Source organism: Lontra canadensis, unplaced genomic scaffold, assembly GCF_010015895.1.
Source record: "Lontra canadensis isolate GAN:19392208 unplaced genomic scaffold, GSC_riverotter_1.0 scaffold10, whole genome shotgun sequence".
In the NCBI taxonomy this organism is placed as follows: Eukaryota; Metazoa; Chordata; class Mammalia; order Carnivora; family Mustelidae; genus Lontra; species Lontra canadensis.
The window spans coordinates 11,533,722-11,554,871 of NW_022631004.1; the positions used below are offsets into that span (position 1 = coordinate 11,533,722).

The 21,150-nt window shown below is 35.1% G+C and overlaps 1 protein-coding gene across 4 annotated transcripts in view; it reads left to right on the forward strand.

Annotated features, from left to right (window-relative positions):
• ANAPC10 (anaphase promoting complex subunit 10) overlaps nt 1-21,150 on the forward strand; it is a 285,652-nt gene that overhangs the window by 57,138 nt on the left and 207,364 nt on the right. For all 4 annotated transcript variants that reach the window (XM_032855610.1, XM_032855611.1, XM_032855607.1 and 1 more), the window contains exon 4: nt 127-247. In XM_032855610.1, the coding sequence (XP_032711501.1) occupies nt 127-247 (121 nt within the window). The remainder of the gene's footprint in view (nt 1-126; nt 248-21,150) is intronic.

Genomic DNA, 21,150 nt, shown 5'->3' on the forward strand with positions numbered 1-21,150 from the left:
TTGTTAAAATGAAGGGAATTGGGAATTGTTAATTGAAGTACTCATTTTAGCAAACTATGATCAGAAGATACTTGGATATAATCTTTCCACATGATAAGGAGCATGTTTTTATTTTATTGCTTTTAGAAGAAAAACAACAGTGAAGACATTATGTATTTATGCAGACTACAAATCTGATGAAAGCTATACTCCAAGCAAGATCTCAGTCAGAGTAGGAAATAATTTTCACAATCTTCAAGAAATTCGGGTATGTTTTTCACATTTTAAAAAATATGTTCTGTGACTCTTGCTCTTTAGAAAAGAGTCACATTTGACATTAGATTAGACAGATTAAAATGTTAATACATAAAAGGAATATTGTTAATATTTAAGAAAGCATTTTTAATTTTTTATATTTAAAAATTTTTTTGATTCATTTGTCATCTTATTTTTTTCCTAGTGTTTTATTACAGAAATTTTCAGATGTATAGAAAAGCTGAATTGTATATAGTAAACCGCAGTATACTCACCTCCTAGAATCTGTAATTATCAGTGTTTTGCTTTATTATTAACTGTCCATCAATTCATCTAATTTTTATATGCATTTCAAAATAACTCGCAGAAATTTGTACTTATCACCGCAAATACCTCAGAGTAATATACGATAACTGGAGTTTTGAATATCTGCTTCAGGTTCATTTTTTAAGGTACAGTTTATGTGCAGTTTCCACAAATCTTAAATATATTTGTGAGTTTTCACAAATGCAAAAACATATCTGTAACCCTGACTCCTATTAACATATAGAACATTTTCACTACCCCATTAAATTTCCTCGTATCTCTTCCCAACCAATCTCCATCTCTATGCTACTCTCAGAGGTAAGTGTTGTTCTAATTTTTTTGTTTGCTCATTCATTCGTTCATTCATTTATTATATAGATCATTTTATTCTGTTCTAGCATGTCATATAAATGGAATCACAGACGGTATAACTTATTGTGAGGCTTCTTTCACTCAGCCTAATTTTTTGACAGTCCATCCATGTTGTGTGTATAGCAGTACTTCATTTTTCTATATTCCTGGAGTATCATTGTTTGAATATACCCCAATTTATTTATCTGCTATATAACTTTTCGAAGCTATCAGGATAATGCTTTTGTGACCTGAATGTTATTAATGCTAAAATATTTACATTTCAGAGATACTTTCAGTGAGTTTGAACTTTGTACTTGAAAAGTTCTGGCCCTTTGCATCTTTTCTTGTCAGAAAGTCATTGAGTTCAAACAATCATTAAAATCTTTTGAATTAGGTGATTCTGAGAGATCTGGGAAGCACCTGTGATTTTTGAAAGACTTCCAGCCAATTTGTGGCCTGGACTCTTATTTGAGTTAGTGTTTATAATAAAGACCCTGTCTCTACATTTATATTTCTTCCCTGAGTTAGTAACAAAATAGCTTAATAAGAATCACATATACTTTCATTACTTACTCATTAAATGCAGTGTTGTTTCTTTGTGAAATTTGTTTATGTGTTGATGAATAAGGACATTGTCACCCACAGATATTTTGTTTTTTTAATTTTTTCATCCTTTGAGGTAAGTTTGCAACTTTTTTGAGATGACCACCTGGTCTTATTCCAGTTATCTTCCTTTGCTTTTACGGAATGTGAAATAAGTCAAGCAGAAAACAGAATAATCATATGGTTTCACTCACACATTGAATATATGGAATAGCACAGAGAGCCATAGGGGAAGGGATGGAAAATGGAAGGGGGAGAAAATCAGAGAGGGAGATGACCCATGAGAGACTATGGACTTTGGGAAACAAACTGAGGGTTTCAGAGGGGGGCACGTGATGGGGTCGGCCAGGTGATGGGTATTGAGGAGCGCACATGTTGTGATGAGCACTGGGTGTTATACGAAACTGATGTAGTGATGAGCACTGGGTGTTATATGAAACTAATGAATCATTGAACAGTACATCAAAAACTACTATACAGTGGCTAACTGAACATATAAAAAAAAGGAATGGTCCTATAAATTTTCTTGACTACGAATTTGTCTTTAAAAAAATCACATTAAGTAAAATATTCTTTTTTTCGTTTAAAAATATTTATTTTATGTGACCATACTGGTTAATATGTACTTTCCATGCTTGAATAAATTCATAAATAGATCAGTTCTTCATTTTTCTTTGTCAGTTTCTTCATTTTACCCAGGGCTTTTTTCATTCAGAATATTTTAGATTCTTTTTATTACCATAATTACATTGGGCTTTTTGCTAGCCCTTTTAGTCATATGATACATTTAATCTGCGTTTACTGTTTTAAGGACTTGAGATATACTTTGTTAAATATTTTGTATTTATCACTCTAAGTCTATTCATATTGAGCAACCTTTTGGGAATAGAGATGGCTTTTTTTGGTGTAAAATTAAAGGTTTATCATATAATCCCTCTGGCAGGTTGAATTATGTGACACTGAAAATAAAGTTTGATCTAAGCTATGCGGCATATATTTGAAATGTCCACTAGATGTCACTGTTGTCCTTTAATTGCTAGTCTCTTAATCTAGATGTTAGTAAGACCTTAAGTAGTCTTCGTTGTAACTCGTTTTTCTCAGAGTATATATATTCAAATATTCTTTGATGCATTTTGGGAAATGTACATCTTCATACATGATTTACAGGTTTAAGTGTTAAATATATATTTTGTATTCCTTTGTAAACTGGACAAACTTGAAATATTTGGACCATCACAGAATAATTTTAATCTAGTTTTTGCTTCTATTATATCATTTAAGTACTGAAACATTAGCCACATAGAATAAGGGCTCTTTTAGGTAGTCTCTTAATTTTATTCCAAGTGTGTTTATATTTCTGTGTAGTGACCACATAGCCTCATGAGACCAGTAATACTAAATATTACCAGGTGATAATGTAAGTTGTTTTCCTGAAAAACTTAATGAACATACTGCTTTTCTGCCACAGTTCTCACTAAGGAACCATAATTTTTGGATTTTGCTTTAAAATATTAGTGCCTCCTTTGCAGCTCATGATATAAAGTATACTTTATCTTTTAATTATACATCTTTATATGTGATTTATTCTGTTCACCTTTTTTCTAAGTTAAATATTCTGGTATTATTTTGTTTTTTAAGGGAAGATAAGCAGATCATGATTGTATTCTCTTACATTACTACTCTATAGGATGTAAATTGTTATTTTTAAAAAATCTTCTAACTCAGATACTAAGACAAATGATTAAAGTAGTGTTAACTTTTTTTTTTTTTTTTTTAAAGATTTTATTTATTTATTTGACAGAGAGAGATCACAAGTAGACAGAGAGGCAGGCAGAGAGAGAGAGGGAAGCAGGCTCCCTGCTGAGCAGAGAGCCCGATGCGGGACTCGATCCCAGGACCCTGAGATCATGACCTGAGCCGAAGGCAGCAGCTTAACCCACTGAGCCACCCAGGCGCCCTAAAGTAGTGTTAACTTTTATGAAGCTTTTAGAGCCATCATTTCATTAGTTATAGGACTGATTTAACTGAGTGGAAAATCCAACTAAATCTTTTTATATTTTTCCATGGAGGGTTGCCCACAGGAAGGTGTAGTATGTATTGAAGTGTTTAATGGGTTTTCCTTTTTTACTAGAAATTATGGATTTATTTACTTCAAACACTCTAAAAACCTATTTTCTGTCATTTTATTATTGATTTGAGTTGGTAACTTTACAAATATTTAGTTCAGGGCAAGAAAAGCTAATGGCTACCCTATCTATCAAAAAATTATTCTTTTTCTATCATATGTTTTCCTTCATTTCAGTTATAAAGCACACTATTCTATCTTGATCTTAGTTACCTCTGTTGAAAAATCTCTGAGAAGAGATTAAGCCTTCCCTTTACTCTTTGAGGATGCATATTTCAACCTCTATACCTGAGGAGGGACTTACAATGGAAATAAAGTTTAGGCTTTCTACTTAATGGTTATAAGATACTCAAACTAGGTTTGGTCAGATAGAATGCTTTTGATGCCAAAACTGTTGAATAACTTCCTTGATAACATGATGAATTCATTTATGCCACTAATTCTACTTTTTTGTTTTTAAAATTGTCCACTCTACAGTAATTGGGAACCAACAACCTAAGAACATTTCATGAGGTGTTTGTGACTTATTGCTTCCACACAAACTACTTTTTTTTTTTTAACACAAACTACTTATATGTAGAAGTGAGGACTTAGCATTTCAGAGTCTTTATGGCACTATCTTCTCAAAACACATCATCTCAGTTGTGTAATTTTTGTGCAAGAAGTCATGTTCATCATATTATTGAAATTATTCCACAGAAGTTTTCAAGTAAAGATAAATGCTTTTAAAATTTTTATTTAGCTATCTACCTATTTATTTATTTATATTTATTTTTTCCAAGTAGACTCCGTTCTCAGTGTGGGGCTTGAACTCATGACCCGGGAGATTGAGATTCCTGAGCTCTATGGACTGAGTCAGTCGACGCCCTGCTTTTAAAAATTTTTAAACCATTTGCCTTTTAGCATTATGTTTTGGTTTAATGCTGTTTTTTTCCCTCTGCCCTCAGAAGGAAAAATATGTGCGAAGGAAATGTTTTGTCATTTAGAGTGAGAGATGAAAGAATAGTCTATCTTAGATGTAACCATTTTATTTTTAAAGATTTTTATTTATTTATTTGATAGAGATCACAAGTAGAGAGAGAGGCAGGCAGAGTGAGAGAGGGGGGAGCATGCTCCCTGCTAAGCAGGGAGCCGGATGTGGGGCTCGATCCCAGGACCCTAAGATCATGACCCGAGCCAAAGGCAGAGGCTTAACTCACTGAGCCACCTAGGAGCCCACATGTAACCATTTTAATATTGTAGAAAACATCTCCAGCTAAGATTCAAGAAAACAGTCCTTTTCAGTTTGCCGACTATTTACCTTTTAAAAAATGATTATAGAAATTTTTGTACTTAAATATGAGACTAAAGTGAGTTATTAGATATAAAATGACAGCTCTTAAAATTATTTCTATACAGTTCTGTAAAAAACAACTTGTTAACTGAAGGTTAAACAGGTATTTTCAGCATATATGAAAATTGTCCTTTGATTCATTGTTAGCATTCTGCTTCTAAAATTTGTGGCCTCAAAAGGATAGAATATTAATGGAGCACAAGATTGTGCACTTAAGTGAATTTTAAGTTTTGTTTTTGTCTTCAGATAATAAAGCTGTTACCAAAGTTGTTTTTTTTTTTTTTTTTTTAAGAGCATGCTTGAAACAAGTCTTCAGTGTTAAGAGAGCAGAAATATTTTTCTTTTCTTCCGTGTGGGCAAGACTTTTGGCTCTCTTCCTTGTGTCTTGAATCAGTAGCATGGCTATGGGAGTCCATATTTGGTACTTTGACAAAAGTCGTTAAAAAGTCAGCTCTTCTGTTAGCATAACATTTGCTATTATAATTTGAGTTCTGTTAATGTGTGTGGTAGAGTAAGAAGATGCAGACAAAGTCTCTGACTCTATCCATCGATCTTAAAATCTATTTATATTTACTTTCTGATGAGGGGGTCTGTTTTAAACAACTTGATATAAAGTAGAATGATTTAGGTGGTACCTATAAACATAAATTGATTTGATAAGACAGTGTTTAATTTATTGAGCCTTTGAAAAAAATAGTTTTGCTGAATTTAGCTAGTTTAAAAGAAAATGTTTTCAAAAATTAGCTTTTATAACTGACCCTGGGACATCTTCGACATGAGTGTGGAATACTTTGTTGTGATACAGATAATTTTTAGGCCAGAAATGTTATCTTCTCTTATCCCTCTCAAAAAGTAACATAAGCAATTTTTATAAAGTTATTCATGATTATATACATTACTTATTTCCAAAATGGAGCTAAGATGACTATTCATTTGGGGTTACTTCCTTTTGAATCTAAAATGTTACACAGTGGAATGTTATATATATTTTTAAAGATCTTATTTATCTATTTTGAGAGAGCGGGGAGGGACATAGACAGAAGGAGAGAGAGAATCTCAAGCTGACTCCACAGCGAGTGTGGGGACCCATGCGGGGCTTGATCTCCTGACTGAGATTATGACCAGAACCAAAACGAAGAGTGGGATGCTTAACTCACTGAGCCACCCAGGCGACCCTATATATATTTTTAAGAGATTAATACTCTTGTAACTTTTGGTTTTTTGTTTGACCACAAACTTAGACTGCAGAGATGTAATCTGGCATTCCCATTACAAAACAGACTCGTGCTTTATTCATTAGATATTTATTTACGGCCTTTTAAGTGCCAGGCACTTAAAAGATACTGGGGATACAGTTAAAGAGAATCACTGTTTCTGCCCTTAAGCCCTTATTAGTTTGGTGGAAACAATAGGCAAATAAATAATTACAATAGAGTATAGTAAATAAACACACGGGAGCATGTGAATGCAATGGAATATTAGGAGCAATGTTTTAAAATTTTTTTCTAAAAGAGGTGATGGTTCACCTGAATCTTAAGGATAAATATAAAGCCTTGTCAGGTGGGGAATCAAGTGGAGGCATTTTAGAGGGGGCACAGCATATATAAAAGTATAGAAACAGGAGCACATGGCCTAATGGCAGAACCGCAAGTAATTTGGTATTTCTGATAACTGGGTAGGTATGGGGGAGTGGCAAGAAAGACTGAAGTGTTTATTCATTCTACATATTTATTGTGATGATAATGGTAATATGGCATCTCTACCTAAGGAGTTTACATTCATTCAGGGAACAAATGTGTAATTGTTACATGAAAATACATAGACAAAAATCAGATTGTGCTTACTGTAAGACTTCTAGGGATTTTAGACTTTAAATGAGGAGACATTGATAAAATTTAAACTCGGGAATGTCGGGGCTGGACAATGTGAAGACTGAATAGGTAGTATCCAGGTGAAAATTATGAGGATTTAACCAAAAGGCCATGTGAATTGTATTCAGAAGAAAGGGATGTATTTAAAGTAGAATCAACAGAATTTGTGACTGATTATTACCTAGGGTATAGTGGAAGTACGGGTTGGGGTTCAAGTAGTTAGAAGAGGGCATCTAGAATTCTTCTCATGTTTGGCACCTGGTTGAATGCTGTGTTAATCAGAAATGGAGTACAGAGGTAAGGAACATTGGGGATGGAGAGAGAGGTTAAGCTAATGAGATTAGTTTTTGTCCCTGATTCCTGGTAGATGGAGGGCTTTTCAGGGGGTAGTCAGGTAATTGGATCTGAACTGGGGGGAAAAAAGTCTAGGTTAGAGGTGCAGATTTGAGAATTATTAGTGTGTAAGTAGAAGCTTAGGTGTGAGTTCTGATTCATTCAGGGAACATGCATAGTCGAAAAGAAGAAAATGCCAGTATTCAAGGGCTGGGAAGAAAAAGATGATTCAATGAGAAAAAGTTGAGAGGAGCTGCCAGTGATGAGAAGAAAATCGAGAGACAGTTGTCACAGAAGCTAGGAATGGTCAGGAATATCCAGTCAGATAGGGACTGAAAGCTTCCTGCCTAAGCTTGTGTTACATGTTTTAATAGGCAATTTAATGCAATTATGTATTAAGGCGGCTTCTGCAAGTAGTTTAATCACTCTTTGGAGCAATAGTTTCTGCATTTATAGATTGGAGACTAATGAAATTATTTAATAGCAGGAAAACAGCTTTTCCTACCCTAGTATTTGGGCCAAGTAAGAAGATTCTGAAGGGAATTCTTGTTTTGTTTCATAACGCTTTGAATGGGAAGGTTTTATACTGTGGATGCATACTTCAACTTTGAAGTTGATGAGGTTTCTTTGAAGAACATTGTGCTCTAGAGTCGCTTTTCTCAAGTGCTCTTTCGCAGTGGTTATGGAAGAACTACACTGTTCTTGTAGGCAGAGTGACAGTAGTAACAGCTAAGGGCAAAGAAAACAAAAAACAAAATTAAAAACCTTGGGGCGCCTGGGTGGCTCAGTGGGTTAAGCCTCTGCCTTCCACTCAGGTCATGATCTCAGGGTCCTGGGATCGAGCCCCATATCAGGCTTCCTGCCCAGTGGGGAGCCTGCTTTCCCCCTCTCTCTGTCTGCCTCTCTTCCTAATTGTAATCCCTCCTGCTGTCAAATAAATAAATATATTTTAAAGAAAAATTAAAAACCTTTATTTAATTGTATGGCAGGATACAATACAATAAAAATTTGTGCTTATGAAAATGAAAATGCTGTGGTTTCACAGATGCAGATTATCAACCCCTTTTATATAAGGAAAGCCCACTTAGTGAGTGTGACCAGCTCAACAGGGTGGGGGAGGGAAGGGTGCCTGGCTGAAGACTTCACACAGTGTCAAAAACAGTAGGCCTTTAATAAAAGTTGTCAAATAAGTAAGTATACTAGCAGTCGGTCCCTATGCTTGCCACTGATCCATGCTTGTGTAGTTTGCTTCAAAAAAGATTATTTGGGCAAGTCTGATTCCTTCTCTCAAAAATTAAAATTTATTTATTTTTATTATTTTTTATTTATTTTTAATTTTTATTTATATTTATTTCTTCTCTCAAAAAACATAAAATTTACCATCTTCACATCTTTAAGTGTATAATTCAATAGTATTAAGTGTATTCACATTGTTGCACAACAGATACCCATTTTTTTTTCATCTTGCAAAACTGAAAATGTATATCCATTAAACACCTCCTGCTCATTTTCCCTCACCTTAGCCCTTGATAACCACCATTCTGCTGTCTGATCCTATGTATTTGACCACTTTAGATACCTCATGTAAGTGGGCTCATAGTATTTGTCTTACTGTGACTGGCTTATTTCACTTAGCACGATGGCATCAAGGTTCATCCAGGTTGTAGTAGGATATGTTCCCTTTTTAAGGATAAATAATATTCCACATTATGTGTATCCATCCATCTGCTGATGGACCTTCCACAAGAGGTGTGAATAATGCTGCTGTGAACATGAGTGTGCAAACATAAATGTTTCTTTGAGACCCTGCTTTCAGTTCTTTTGGGTATATACCCAGAAGTGGGCTTGCAGGATGAGATGATAGTTCTATTTGTAATTTTTTGTCCCTCTCAGAAATTGGCAAGTTAGCAGCAAGACTTGATACGGAGTTAGTGATATGGAGAGGGTGGGAAGGTCGACGGCCATGCACATTCTGAAGTTTTAAAATTAGAAGAGTAAAGACTATGAGATATGGGAGGAAGTAGGGTGGTGTAGGATGAATAGAGTGGATGCCCGGACACCGTCAGATTGACCAGCAGAGAAAAAAATAGAGTTGAACAAATGATTGGTGCTCCCAGTGTTCATTTGCTGACCATTGTGGTACCTGGTTATTTACTTTCTCTGGGGTATATAAACTTTTTAGTAAGCCCCCTTTCCCTGGAGAAACTTTTGAACACAAATTTCTTTATTCTTGGCAATTAAAAATGGCCCTGATTAGAATAGAAGGAGATGCAATAAATTTTGCTGAAATCTGCCTGCTGAAAAATTTTATCTTAATTTTAAAGTGTATTTTAATTGAGGTCAGTCCACTCAGGACCTTCATTTTTTCCCTCAGCCTCTTATTTTATGCATGGGGAATGAAGAATTAATCTCTAAAAATTAGAGGCCAGTAGCAGATTTTTGATGAGATCAGTGCTATGTTTGAAAGAGAAGAATCTGTACATGAATTTTGATTTAGATTGGATTGACCATCACAGAACTGGTTTTTGAGTCCTCTTGTTCACTGTTACTTGTATTTGTCACCTCTACTGTTGATTCAGCACTCTCAACACGCATGTCACTGTGCTAAGCAGTCACCACTCACTATTTCATTCTGTCTCCAAAGCTCAAGTGGTGATCAGATGTTGTTATTATCCCTATTCAGGGAAAGTTGAAACTTACGTTACATGGACCTTTTGCTATGTGGCTCACTCTAAATGTGAGAATGTTAGAGCTGAAAGAAACTTTAGAGGGAACCTATTTCATCAAAAACTTAGATGCTAAGCAGTCAGGCAGGTGATGTAACAGCAAGATTCCATGCCTTTATGCAAACGGGGCAGCTTCTATGTGGTTTCAGCCTTTATGGCCACATGGGAATGTAGGCCCAGTGTTGTCAACCTTAAAGTTTTTAAAGAGAAATCTGGATTTGAGTGTAAAATTTCCCAGTTTTTAAAATATGCTGGGCAAACAGGGCGGGTCCACAGGTTAGCAACTTCCAATAAAGTACAATCCCATTATTTTACAAACGAGACCTAGAGGGGTAGTGAACGCCCTGATGTTCCACAGCAAGTCAGTGGTATAGTTGGGAATCAACATGCATTACATATTCCTTCCATTTTTTCCTTAAAATCACATTAGATTATAAATTACCATAATATTTCCTTAAATTTTTCAGAATAATTGAAGTGTGGAGCCGAGGAAATGAGCTAATGACAGGGGATAGGTTGACTGTAGAATTTCGAAATGTATCTAAAAATTTTTTCTTCCTCAATATATTCTATTGAAAATTGATACTGTAATGCTAATGCTTTTGGCATAAACATTTGTAAATATTTGCTTTTCTTTCTGTTGATTGTTTCCCTTAATGATTGCATAAAGAGCATTAAACAGTGTAATTTGGAGCAAAAAATTTCTAAGAATAAAAGAAAAAAATCCCCAAGCCTCTGAGTAAAAGAGTGATAATATTGAAGTTGAAACTGTGGGAATATAAGCCAATTGATTCTTTTCTGGTCATTTTACCTTCATAAGGGAGTTAAGAAAAATCATCATTCTGGGGTTTGCACATTTGGGGGTGGGGTGGGTGGTTTTTCATCTTGTGTTTGCAATTACAGTTGATGGTAGAAAACAGAAACAGTAGCTCAGCAATCTCAGCAACATTTTCAGAACAAATTGTCTACTTTGTAATTAGCTTAGAATGATAATTAGCTAATTGAATGGTCCACAGCTAGTCTTGATCTTGGTGCTTAATTAAGTAGGACAGAGGCACTAGGCAGAGGCGATCCCTAAGGAACTCTGATGAGAAAAGATCTAGATTCAAACTAAGTGGTACCATAACTTTAAGACAGTAGTACGGAAATTGTCCAGATAATGTGTTAGCTCAGTTTTTATTTAGCCTGAAGTCTTTTATCTCATTCCAAATTAATATGGTGTTTACTAAGTTGCTGTGTGAATTTTTTCTTGCTTATTTTTGATAATGAAGAGTATAAGTTCTTGCTGTGGGGGGCACCTGGGTGATTCATTCAGTTAAGGGTCCAACTCTTGCTTTCTGCTTGGGTCATGATTTCGGGGTCGTGAGATTGAGCGCCACATCAGGCTCTGCACTCAGTGGGGTAGTCTTGCTTGAGATTTTCTCTCTCCCTTTCCTCCTACCTGCTGTGTTGCTCTCTCTCTCTCTCTCCAAATAAATAAATAAATCTTAAAATTAACTTCTCGTCTGGGTCCTATATATCCCATAGGGTCCATCCTTTTCTACCAAATAAATAAAATTATCACATAGTGATAGGTACCTCAGGTTAGAAATACATAATATCAAGAGAATGAGAAGATAAGCTACAGACTGGGAGAAAATGTTTGCAAAAGGCACATCTGATAAAAGACTGTTATCCAAAATATATAAGATACTTTTAAAACTCAACAATAAGAAAGCAAACAAGAGGCCAAAGGCCTTAATAGACACCTCACAGAAGAAGATTTGCGGATGGCAGATAAGCATATGAAAATATGCTTCACATCATGTCTTCAGGGAAATGCAAATTAAAATGAGATACCACCACAAACCTATTAGAACGGCCCAAATCCGAAACACTTACTGTGCCCGATGCTGGCAAGGATGGGGAGCAGCATGGGCTTTCCTTCATTGCTGAAAAGTATACAAAATGGTCCAGCTACTTTGGAAGACAGTTTGGTGGTTTCTTACATGACTAAACATACCAGCCATATAATTCAGCAGTAGTGCTCCTTGAAAACTTACATCCACCCAGAATCCTGCACATGGATGTTTTATAGGGTTTTACTAATTGCAAAAACTTGGAGACAACCAGGATGTTCTTCAGTAAATAAATAGATTAATAAACTGGGGTACATCCAGACAATGGAATGTTACTCAGCACAAAAAAGAAATGATCTGTCAAGCCATGAAAAGACATATTCCTAAAAAGTGAAAACAAGAGTTTGTATAATTCCAACTATGTGGGATTATTTGTATAATTCCAACTACGTGATGTTCTGAAAAAGGCAAAACTATGGAGACAGTAGGAAGATTAGGAGCGAGGAGTTGGGGGGTGGTAGGAGGGATGAAAAGGCAGAGCACAGAGGATTTTTAGGGCACTGAAAATACTCTGTAGGATACTGTAATGATGGACACATGTCATTATACATTTGTCCAAACCCATAGACTGCACAACACCAAGAGTGAACCCTAATGTTGATAATGAGGGAGGCTCTGTATGTGGTGGGGGTGGGCAGGAGGCTTATGAGAAATCTCTGTACCTTCCTTTCAATTTTGCTGTGTATCAAATTGCTCTAAAAATTGTTTTTTTCTAAATAATTTTGTACATATATGGTACTCTCTATCTCTTTTCCCACCTCTCAGGGAAACAAGTTTTCATAGGATTTGACTGGCATGTTGAGTTAATCTGAAATAATTACAGCATGCTGGCAACTTCTGATTTCCCTACTTCTTCCCTAAGACTACATACTTGCTACAAAGCAAGTGAGATTTCATAATAATGAGTACCCTAATATTTTTTCTATAAGATAGGAGAAATCTCCAATTTTATATTAGAAATCAATAAAATAATTAACAACGAACTTATAGCCAGTTACTACTAAAATGCCATTTTAGTGTATTTATATCTGTTTTATCTGTATTTAGAAAGCAACTTTGAAAATACACAGATTATAATTCTGTAAAATGTTAAGACTAAATATTTTTTTTTTTAAGATTTTATTTATTTATCTGATAGAGAAAACACAAGCAGGGGGAGTGGGAGAGTGAGAAGCAGGCTCCCCATGAGCTCTCAGTCCCAGAACCCCAGGATTATGACCTGAGCCGAAGGCAGATGTTTAACGACTGAGTCACCAGGTGCCCCTAAATAATTTTATTTTACTCTAATTTTAAAAGAAGAATCCCTGTTAACATAATCTTATATTCTTTAACTTAACTGAATTTCAGTTTTGTATGGGTTAACCTAAGTATTCAGATTCAGTAAACTCCTCTGAAGTTATGGAAAAGGTACTCTTTAGTACCTTTTAGTACCTATTTAGTAGTAGATAGTGGATAGATAGTAGTAGTAGTAGATAGTGTGTTTAGAGTGTGTGTGTGTGTGTGTGTGTGTGTTTAAAGATTTTATTTATTTATTTGACAGAGAGAGGGAACACAATCAGAGAGAGAAGGAAAGGCAGGCTTCAACACCAGCAGAGAGAGAGGGAGAAACAAGCTTCCCTGCTGAGAAGAGAGCCCGACATGGGGCTTGATCCCAGGACCCTGAGATCAGGCCTGAGCCGAAGGCAGAGTCTTAACCCACTGAGTCACCCAGGCGCCCCTAAAGTGTGTTTTTGCTTTTTCTCTCATTTCACTTAATTGTAGTGAATCTAGCCAGTCAAAAATATTGTTTACATAGTTTGTCTCTTTTTATAATAGTCATATACAGTAGTAAATGTGGCCTTTGACTTATTCCTCTAATTGCTGTTTCTTTGAGATTCATGAGAAAAGTGAATAGCCCTTTTATTTTTTTTTTTAATATTTTTCAAAGGTTTTATTTTTTATTTGTCAGAGAGAAAGAGAGAGAGTGCACAAGCAGAGGGTCGGCAGGCAGAGGGAGAAGCAAACTCCCTGCTGAACCAGGAGCCCAGTGTGGGATTCGAGCCCTGGGATCGTGACCTGAGCCAAAGCAGATGCTTAACTGACTGAGCCACCCAGGCATCCCATGAATAGCCCTTATAAAAAATACTGCATCTGTTTTCATTGTCCACTAAGTATTATACTCATTTTAGATATAATTGCTAAAACCTCAAAACTTAATCTGAAAGCTCTATTTTCCTATGTTTTATGAATTACAGTTAAGAGATGTTATACACAAATCTTGGTAAGCAATGACTATGATGCCAGTAGTCTTAAAAGCTTATTCTTCCAAGAGTTGAATTTCCTATTTTTTTTTTCCTTTTTCCTTTTCTGTTTTTTAAATTGGGAACTGCTTGAAAGACATCATGTTCCTGACCTATTATAAATGCTGTATTTTGGCTACATTGTTTTGTAAAATTGCTTTTAAAGAAGTTCTCTTCAGGGCGCCTGGGTGGCTCAGTTGGTTAAGTGACTGCCTTCTGCTCAGGTCATGATCCTGGAGGCCAGGGATCCAGTCCCACATCTGGCTCCTGCTCAGCCGGGAGTCTGCTTCTCCTACTGACTTCTCTCCTCTCGTTCTCTCTCTCTCTCCCTCTCAAAGAAATAAATAAAATCTTAAAAAAAAAAAAAGTTCTCTTCAGTGGTATTCCATAGACCTACAATGAGGCATATAGGAAATTATAAAATCTATTATTGCAATTCTGTTAGGAATATTGTTGAGGATGTACTCCGTATCACAAAGTGGTCTTTTAATACAGATCCAGAATAAAAATACCCTTCCAGTCTGGATTCAGGAAAGAGCGTTTTAGTTATTATAATACACACACACACACACACACACACACACACACACACAGTTTCCTCTACTCAAGACCTTTTAGCTTAGGGACTTCGGTAGATATGAAAAACGTCCTGTTGAGAGGGGACAGTGGTTGGGTGGGAGGAATATGGCAACTGTGTTAGTCACTGATATGTGATATTAGTGGTTGTTTCTGTAGTTAAAAATTTGCACAGGTAATAAAATGGACTTAATGATAGCTCTTTGGAAACTAATGTGTTTATAAGTAGAAGAACCTCTGTATTGTGTCAGAACCAATAATGATACCCACTTTGCTTTGACTGCCAGGAACGAGGGAGCCAAATTTGTGACCTGCTTAATAATTGTATATATGTTTTTGTGCAGTAATTATATCCTTCTGTCATTTGTTTAGTAATTTTATGGAATATTTTTTTCTTTTTTCTTTTTTTTTAGTTTTTAAATTACATTTAACAAACAATGTTATATTAGTTTCAGGCTTTAATGTTGTGATTCAACACTTCTGTATATCACCTGGTGCTCAGCATAGCAAGTGCACTCCTTAGTCCCATTCACTTATTTCACCCCTCCCCCATCCATCTCCCCTCTGGTAAGCATCAGTTTCTGCTCTGTAGTTAAAAGTCCGTTTCTTTGCCTCTCTTTTTTCTCCCTTTGCTCATTTGTTTCTTAAATGCCACATAAGTGTGAACTCATGGTATTTGTCTTTTTCTGACCAACTTATTTTGCTTAGCATAAGCAAATATGCTCCATCTGTAGTAGTTGCAAATGGCAAGATTTCGTTCTTTTTTATGGCTGAGTAATATTTCATTGTGTGTGTATATTTACATATATATGTATTTATACCACGTCTTCTTTATCCATTCTCAGTCAGTGGACACTTGGGCTTCCATAATTTGGGTTTCCATAATTTGGCTACTGTAGATAATGCTGCTATATATATCAGAGTTGCATGTATCCTTTTGAATTAGTATTTTTGTATTCTTTAGAGAAATACCTAATAGTACAATTGCTGGATCATAGGGTAGTTCTATTTTTAACTTTTTTTTTCCTTCTGGCAAGTAATAATCATTTTTCATTTTTAAGTTTTTATTTTAATTCCATTGAATTAACATACACTGAAATATTAGTTTCAGGCATACATTTTAGTGATCTAGTACTTCCATATAACACCTGGTACTCATCACTTACTTTTAACTTTTTGAGGAACCTCCATACTGTTTTTCAGAGTGGATGTACCAGTCTTCATTCCCACCAACAGTGCAAGAGGTTTCACTTTTCTCTGCATCCTTGCCAACACCTGTTGTTTCTTGGGTTGTTGACTGTAGTATGCCATATTTCTTATCCAGCTGCCACAGATCTCTGATGGCTTACACCAGCACAGGGGTAGTATCTGTCTTGATCATCCTTGTGCCTAAGTACCTGGCACATAGGTATTCAGTTAATAGTTTCACTTTTTTTTTTTTTTTTGGTCTATGCAATGGCCCTTGTATTTCCTTTAAAAATAGTGGCGGGACATTTTGTTTTAGCTTTATTGAAGAAAAGGGCCCAAAGCAGATTATTTTTTAAACCGATTCTACCCTTGCAGCCCCACTTTATGGTATAAGCATGTGAGCTTAGAGATAATGACTGAAGGGAAAGTAATTTACTGGGGAGAATCCAGAAGACTCATAACTTACCTCTTATCATGACCCAAACATGATGAGCTCAGGTTAAGTATGTTACGGAAGGCACTTCAGAGAATGAGAACAAACTGAGGAATGAAAAGAAATCTCTGTCTTCACTCATATACCTTAGTATTTTAGGTAGCTGCTTCACATTTAAGATAATAAAAGTATAAAGAAATCAAAATTTTTCTCAGCTAGTTTGTAAAATCTAGTTGTTAAGTGTTAGCTTTATCTATTTAAACATTTTACTGTTTCTCTGAGGAAGATTAGTGAAAGACATTGAGAAGTGTTCCTTGCTTTAAAATACTTATTTTCTATGAAGAGTTGCCTTGTGTTGAGAGAGAATTATCTAAGGCAAATGTGGGATTCAAATTTGAAAATTTTCTGTTGACTGAGATCAGGATTATCAGTGGCATGGAATTATCATGACTCATTGAACTCCATTTAACCTGAATTTGTAGTCATTTGAAACTTGCTGCTATTCCCCTGGAGTCCTGTTGTACTTGCCATTGAACGCAGAGTTCTCTAACCTTGGCTTACAGGGGCAAAAACCCAGTCTGTTTCATAATCTGCAATCTGGGTTTTAAATATTGTATTCAAAGTGGGACAGAAGGATAAGACCTAAGCCAGAGGAAGGAACATGTTTCTAGATTGTCTTTGCCACATGCTGCTTTAATCACAGGTTTTGTAGTCAGCTCAGAGTTGCAGTTTGGTACTATTACTTCTTTATTTTGTGATTTAGGGCAGTTTCTCTGTTCTTTCTGAGCCTCTGTTTACTTTAAAAAATGAGACTCACAGTACCTGTTTTGTTTGGGTGGTTGTGAAGATGAAATGAGATTAAGCTGTGTAAAAACATCTGCAACATATACCAGACACAAGGGAGGTTTCTCAGTCAATATAAATTTACATCCTTCCATATGTCTTTTTTCTTTAGTTTTGTAATGGTTACTTTATCCTTACTCATTCATCACTGCACAAGTTTGGAAAGTGCTAGATAAATGTGTCTTCTCTTTATTAAGGGATGCTCCTAGTAATAGAGAGTAAATAGGTTGTCTTAGATTCAATGCCTTACTACCAGGTCTGCATGTGAAGTTTTTTTTTTTCCATTAATGTTGATATTTTACATTGCAATATCAGTTGTCCAGAGTTGGACAGAGCATATATCCCATGCAGGTTTTCTAGTTTTTGGTTTTTATTCTAATGGAGTTTCCATTGGCAGTGGATTAAATATTACAGATTCAGTTCTTTGAAACTACAGCATCAGTGGCACTAGTATTATGTAGCTTTTAAAAAGGAATACATAGTTTTAGCAATTTTAATTTTTCTGATATGATCCAGGTAATAGCATAAGATCTGTTGGATCACATGTTGATCCATTGTGTCAATATACTAGATCTTTCTTTACAAGTTAAGGCAGTAGTTTGCTAACTCAGATATGTCCTTTGATTTTGTACTCTTGTTATTGAAATTTTTTGTGCTTATGGGATTTATTTTTGTTTGATTTCTTTAAAAAGTAAACAAAGCTGACCTAATATTGATCACTCTGAATTCTGCTTCTCAGCCCTTCTACTTCTTTGAGGAATACATTCTTTTAAACTAATACAGTATTTATAGTAATAAACTTATAGAGTAGAGAGATAAATGGACATTTTAAAAAATGTCATTTATGCACATCTTAACTGTCATTTTTAGTCAAGCCAATATTTTCATAAAAGCTCTGTTTACCCTAATTGCACAAATATTTTTACAAATATTTCCACTAAGCAGTGAATGAAACTCTGAAAGTCACTCTAGCCAATCTGAAGGCTCCCATAGCAGGGAGGTTGAGAGTAGTAATTGAATTTTGGGAATGCAGACAGGCTTGTTCCTGTTACTAGGCATTTGCTTTGAGGGCAGTTTGGCCTAATGATTGAACATACTGTTTCCGTTTGAAATTGGTAAAGCAAAAACAGAGGTAAACACAAAACAATTTTTGCTAGCATGTTAAGTAGGCTCGCTTACTTGATCAAATAGTTTTAAAAAACATTACTGTATGAAAAAGTTATTCAGTTTAAATCCTTCTTTGCAAAGAAATTTGATAACTTGATACCTGCAGGATGAAGGGAGCTTTTCACTTCTTTGTGGCATGGTATAACAAAGGATACTTTTGGCTTAGAGATCAGGAGTATTAGGTGTGACAGTTTGGATGACTTTGTGTGTGTGTATGTGGGCAGGTTGTTGTACAGGCCTGTGTGTGGAAGATCACATTGAGAATGCATTTGGGTTGGAAGTGATATGAAGAAAAATAAATATTGTCTTACCATTAATAAAACTTCTGTGTTGATATGATTATATGGATATCAAAACACCCTTATTCATTCATTCATTCATTCATTCATCTCTTTCTCACTGCTCAGTAATAATTGGATATCATTCTTTTATACAATGGTTTGAAGCTTGGCAGTATAAGTGATACTGGTTATAGCTGGGTCTCATAGTTTTAGGCCAAGTGATGTTGAAAGACAGAGTTCAGCAAACTTGACAGATCTAGTTTTACATCTCTTATTTTTGCCATTTATTAGCTGTGTGAAACTGGGGACATATTTAACCCCTCTGAAACCTCAGGTTCCTCTTATATAGGATAGGGATAATGCTGCCCTTTTCATTGGATTCCTGAGATGATTAAAATAAAGTTTGCAAAGTACTTTTTCACTTTGCCTGCCACATGGTAAACACTCACACAGTGCAAATTCTGTTTTCCTTTGTGTTTTAAAAATTAAATAATATTTGACAACTTAAATACTTTTGGATATTTGAAGTACAATACAAACTAATTTCCACATAATTTCTGAGAGAGCAGTAGTGCTTTTTGTACTTTCGGAGAAAGCTTGTTAAGAGCACTGGATAGTAAAGGATTCTCATACTCTTTATTTAGTTGTATAAACCATATACATATAAACCATAGGCATAATAGCTGATTATTGTTTTTTAAAAGCTTCAGTGTCTTTGTGGTGAACTTCCTTGAAATAGAAATTAGGTAATTTGTGTACCATAATTTACAAATTAATTTAATTTGGGGAAAATATAGAGTTTCTATCAAATAATTTTCCACCAATTTAAGAAAAATGATATTACTGTGATATGTTATTAAGATAAACTTAAAATCCCATTAGATACTAGTATTGTTATGTTTCTGAGGTTAATTGGCTGCATTCAGTTATGGGTTATGTACGGTCCCACTTGAATAATCCACCAAACTATCAGGCGGAAAGACCAAGAGTTCATAGGACTAATTGACCTTGTCAGTATAATAGGAACACTTAACAAATAAAATTCTCTTTGCCAACAACATTGCAAATGAAAACCCCAGAAGAAACTGTTATGTCCTGTAACTGTCCTGGAATGCGGTGATTCAGTTAGCAGACTGTGGTTGGAGGTGGGTCATGGTGGGCAGGATTTGGGGAAGGGAAATGTGAAGGATAGGAGGGAGAATTTTGGAGGAAGGTAAATCAGGCAAAACTTTAGAGAGACACAGTTTTAGAAATGATTTTAGCCATCTTGGATCTCTACAAAGTAGTGTCTTTGAATCTCTGTAAGAGTAGTGTCTAAGTTTCTTAAATTTTTTCATCCTTCCTGGTCTGTAAATCAAGCCCTTTTGTATAGATTTGATAGTTATTGTTGCAGTGAGCTCTTTTCTGAAAGGTAAGAACACATCTTTAACAAAGCACAGCACTGTTAGGAGGATGAAGCGTGTGTGTCATCCTGCAGTCGTGCTTCATTCTTGTGTTTTACCAGTGTAAGACAAGTATTGTGAGGGCACCATTATATCCTTGACTCTAAAATGGATTTTTGTTTTTGTTTGTTTTTTGGTATAGGTTTGGATTTATGCCAGAGTGGGGGAAGGGAGGAATGTTGGGAAGAGACATAGAATTAACACTCATTTCATGAGAAATTTTGACAATTTGTTTCTTTCTCTGTCTTTTTTGGTAATGGTGAAAATCATGTATTTTGTTAAAAAAAAAAAAAACCAAAGTTATAGATCAGTTATAAGAAACGTAGTGAACCAATTTCAAGACTTGGTCTTTAAAGGAAAAATAAAAAGAACATTAGCTCAAAATGCATTTTAGGTAAATAGATTCCCAGAATAAGTTATGAAAATTGTGCAGCAGATACTAGTCTTCATTGTAATACTGTAGTAGGGTGATAACATTCCTGTTGCATTTTCTTTTTTAAAAAAGGCATCTTTTACATTGTAAGGCAAAGACAGATTGTTAAATGGGCTTCAAAAATAGTAATAAGAAAAAGATTTATAATGGAAAGAATTGATGGTATATTTCACCTAGAGTAAGAAACAATGTGTAATAAGGGATTTTGTGGTTTTACAGCTCAGTGCATGTGTTTGAAAGCTGTTCTCTCAGCGACGTGGGTGGCAGGTTATGCTACCATATAATGTATTGTAGTTGGCTCTCCACACTTGTCAGGGTTAGTGTTCAACCATTCGGAAAATTTTCCCATTGTTCTATCATGTGAACCAAGACTAGTGTTGAATTCCCAATAACTTACAGAAAAAAGGTTTAATTAGAAAGTTTGAAATTTGATTACTTCTTTTTGTTTTAATACAGTGCTATATGTTGTAGTATTTTATCTCTGACTGCAGTTATTTTTCAGTCAAAAAGATACCAAAATCAGAACTTCATCTTTTTCTTTTTTTAAATAGGTTTTACAGAAATTTGTATACTGAATCTGGCTTTTTTTTTTTTTTTCTGTATTAACACTCTATTTCCATCTTAAGCATTTTGCTTTAGATGGACCATGGCTCTTGGCAGCTAGTGCATTTTTAGCAAATAATACTGTTTCTAGTAAGAGTTGCAGAGAGAGAAAAAAAAAAAAA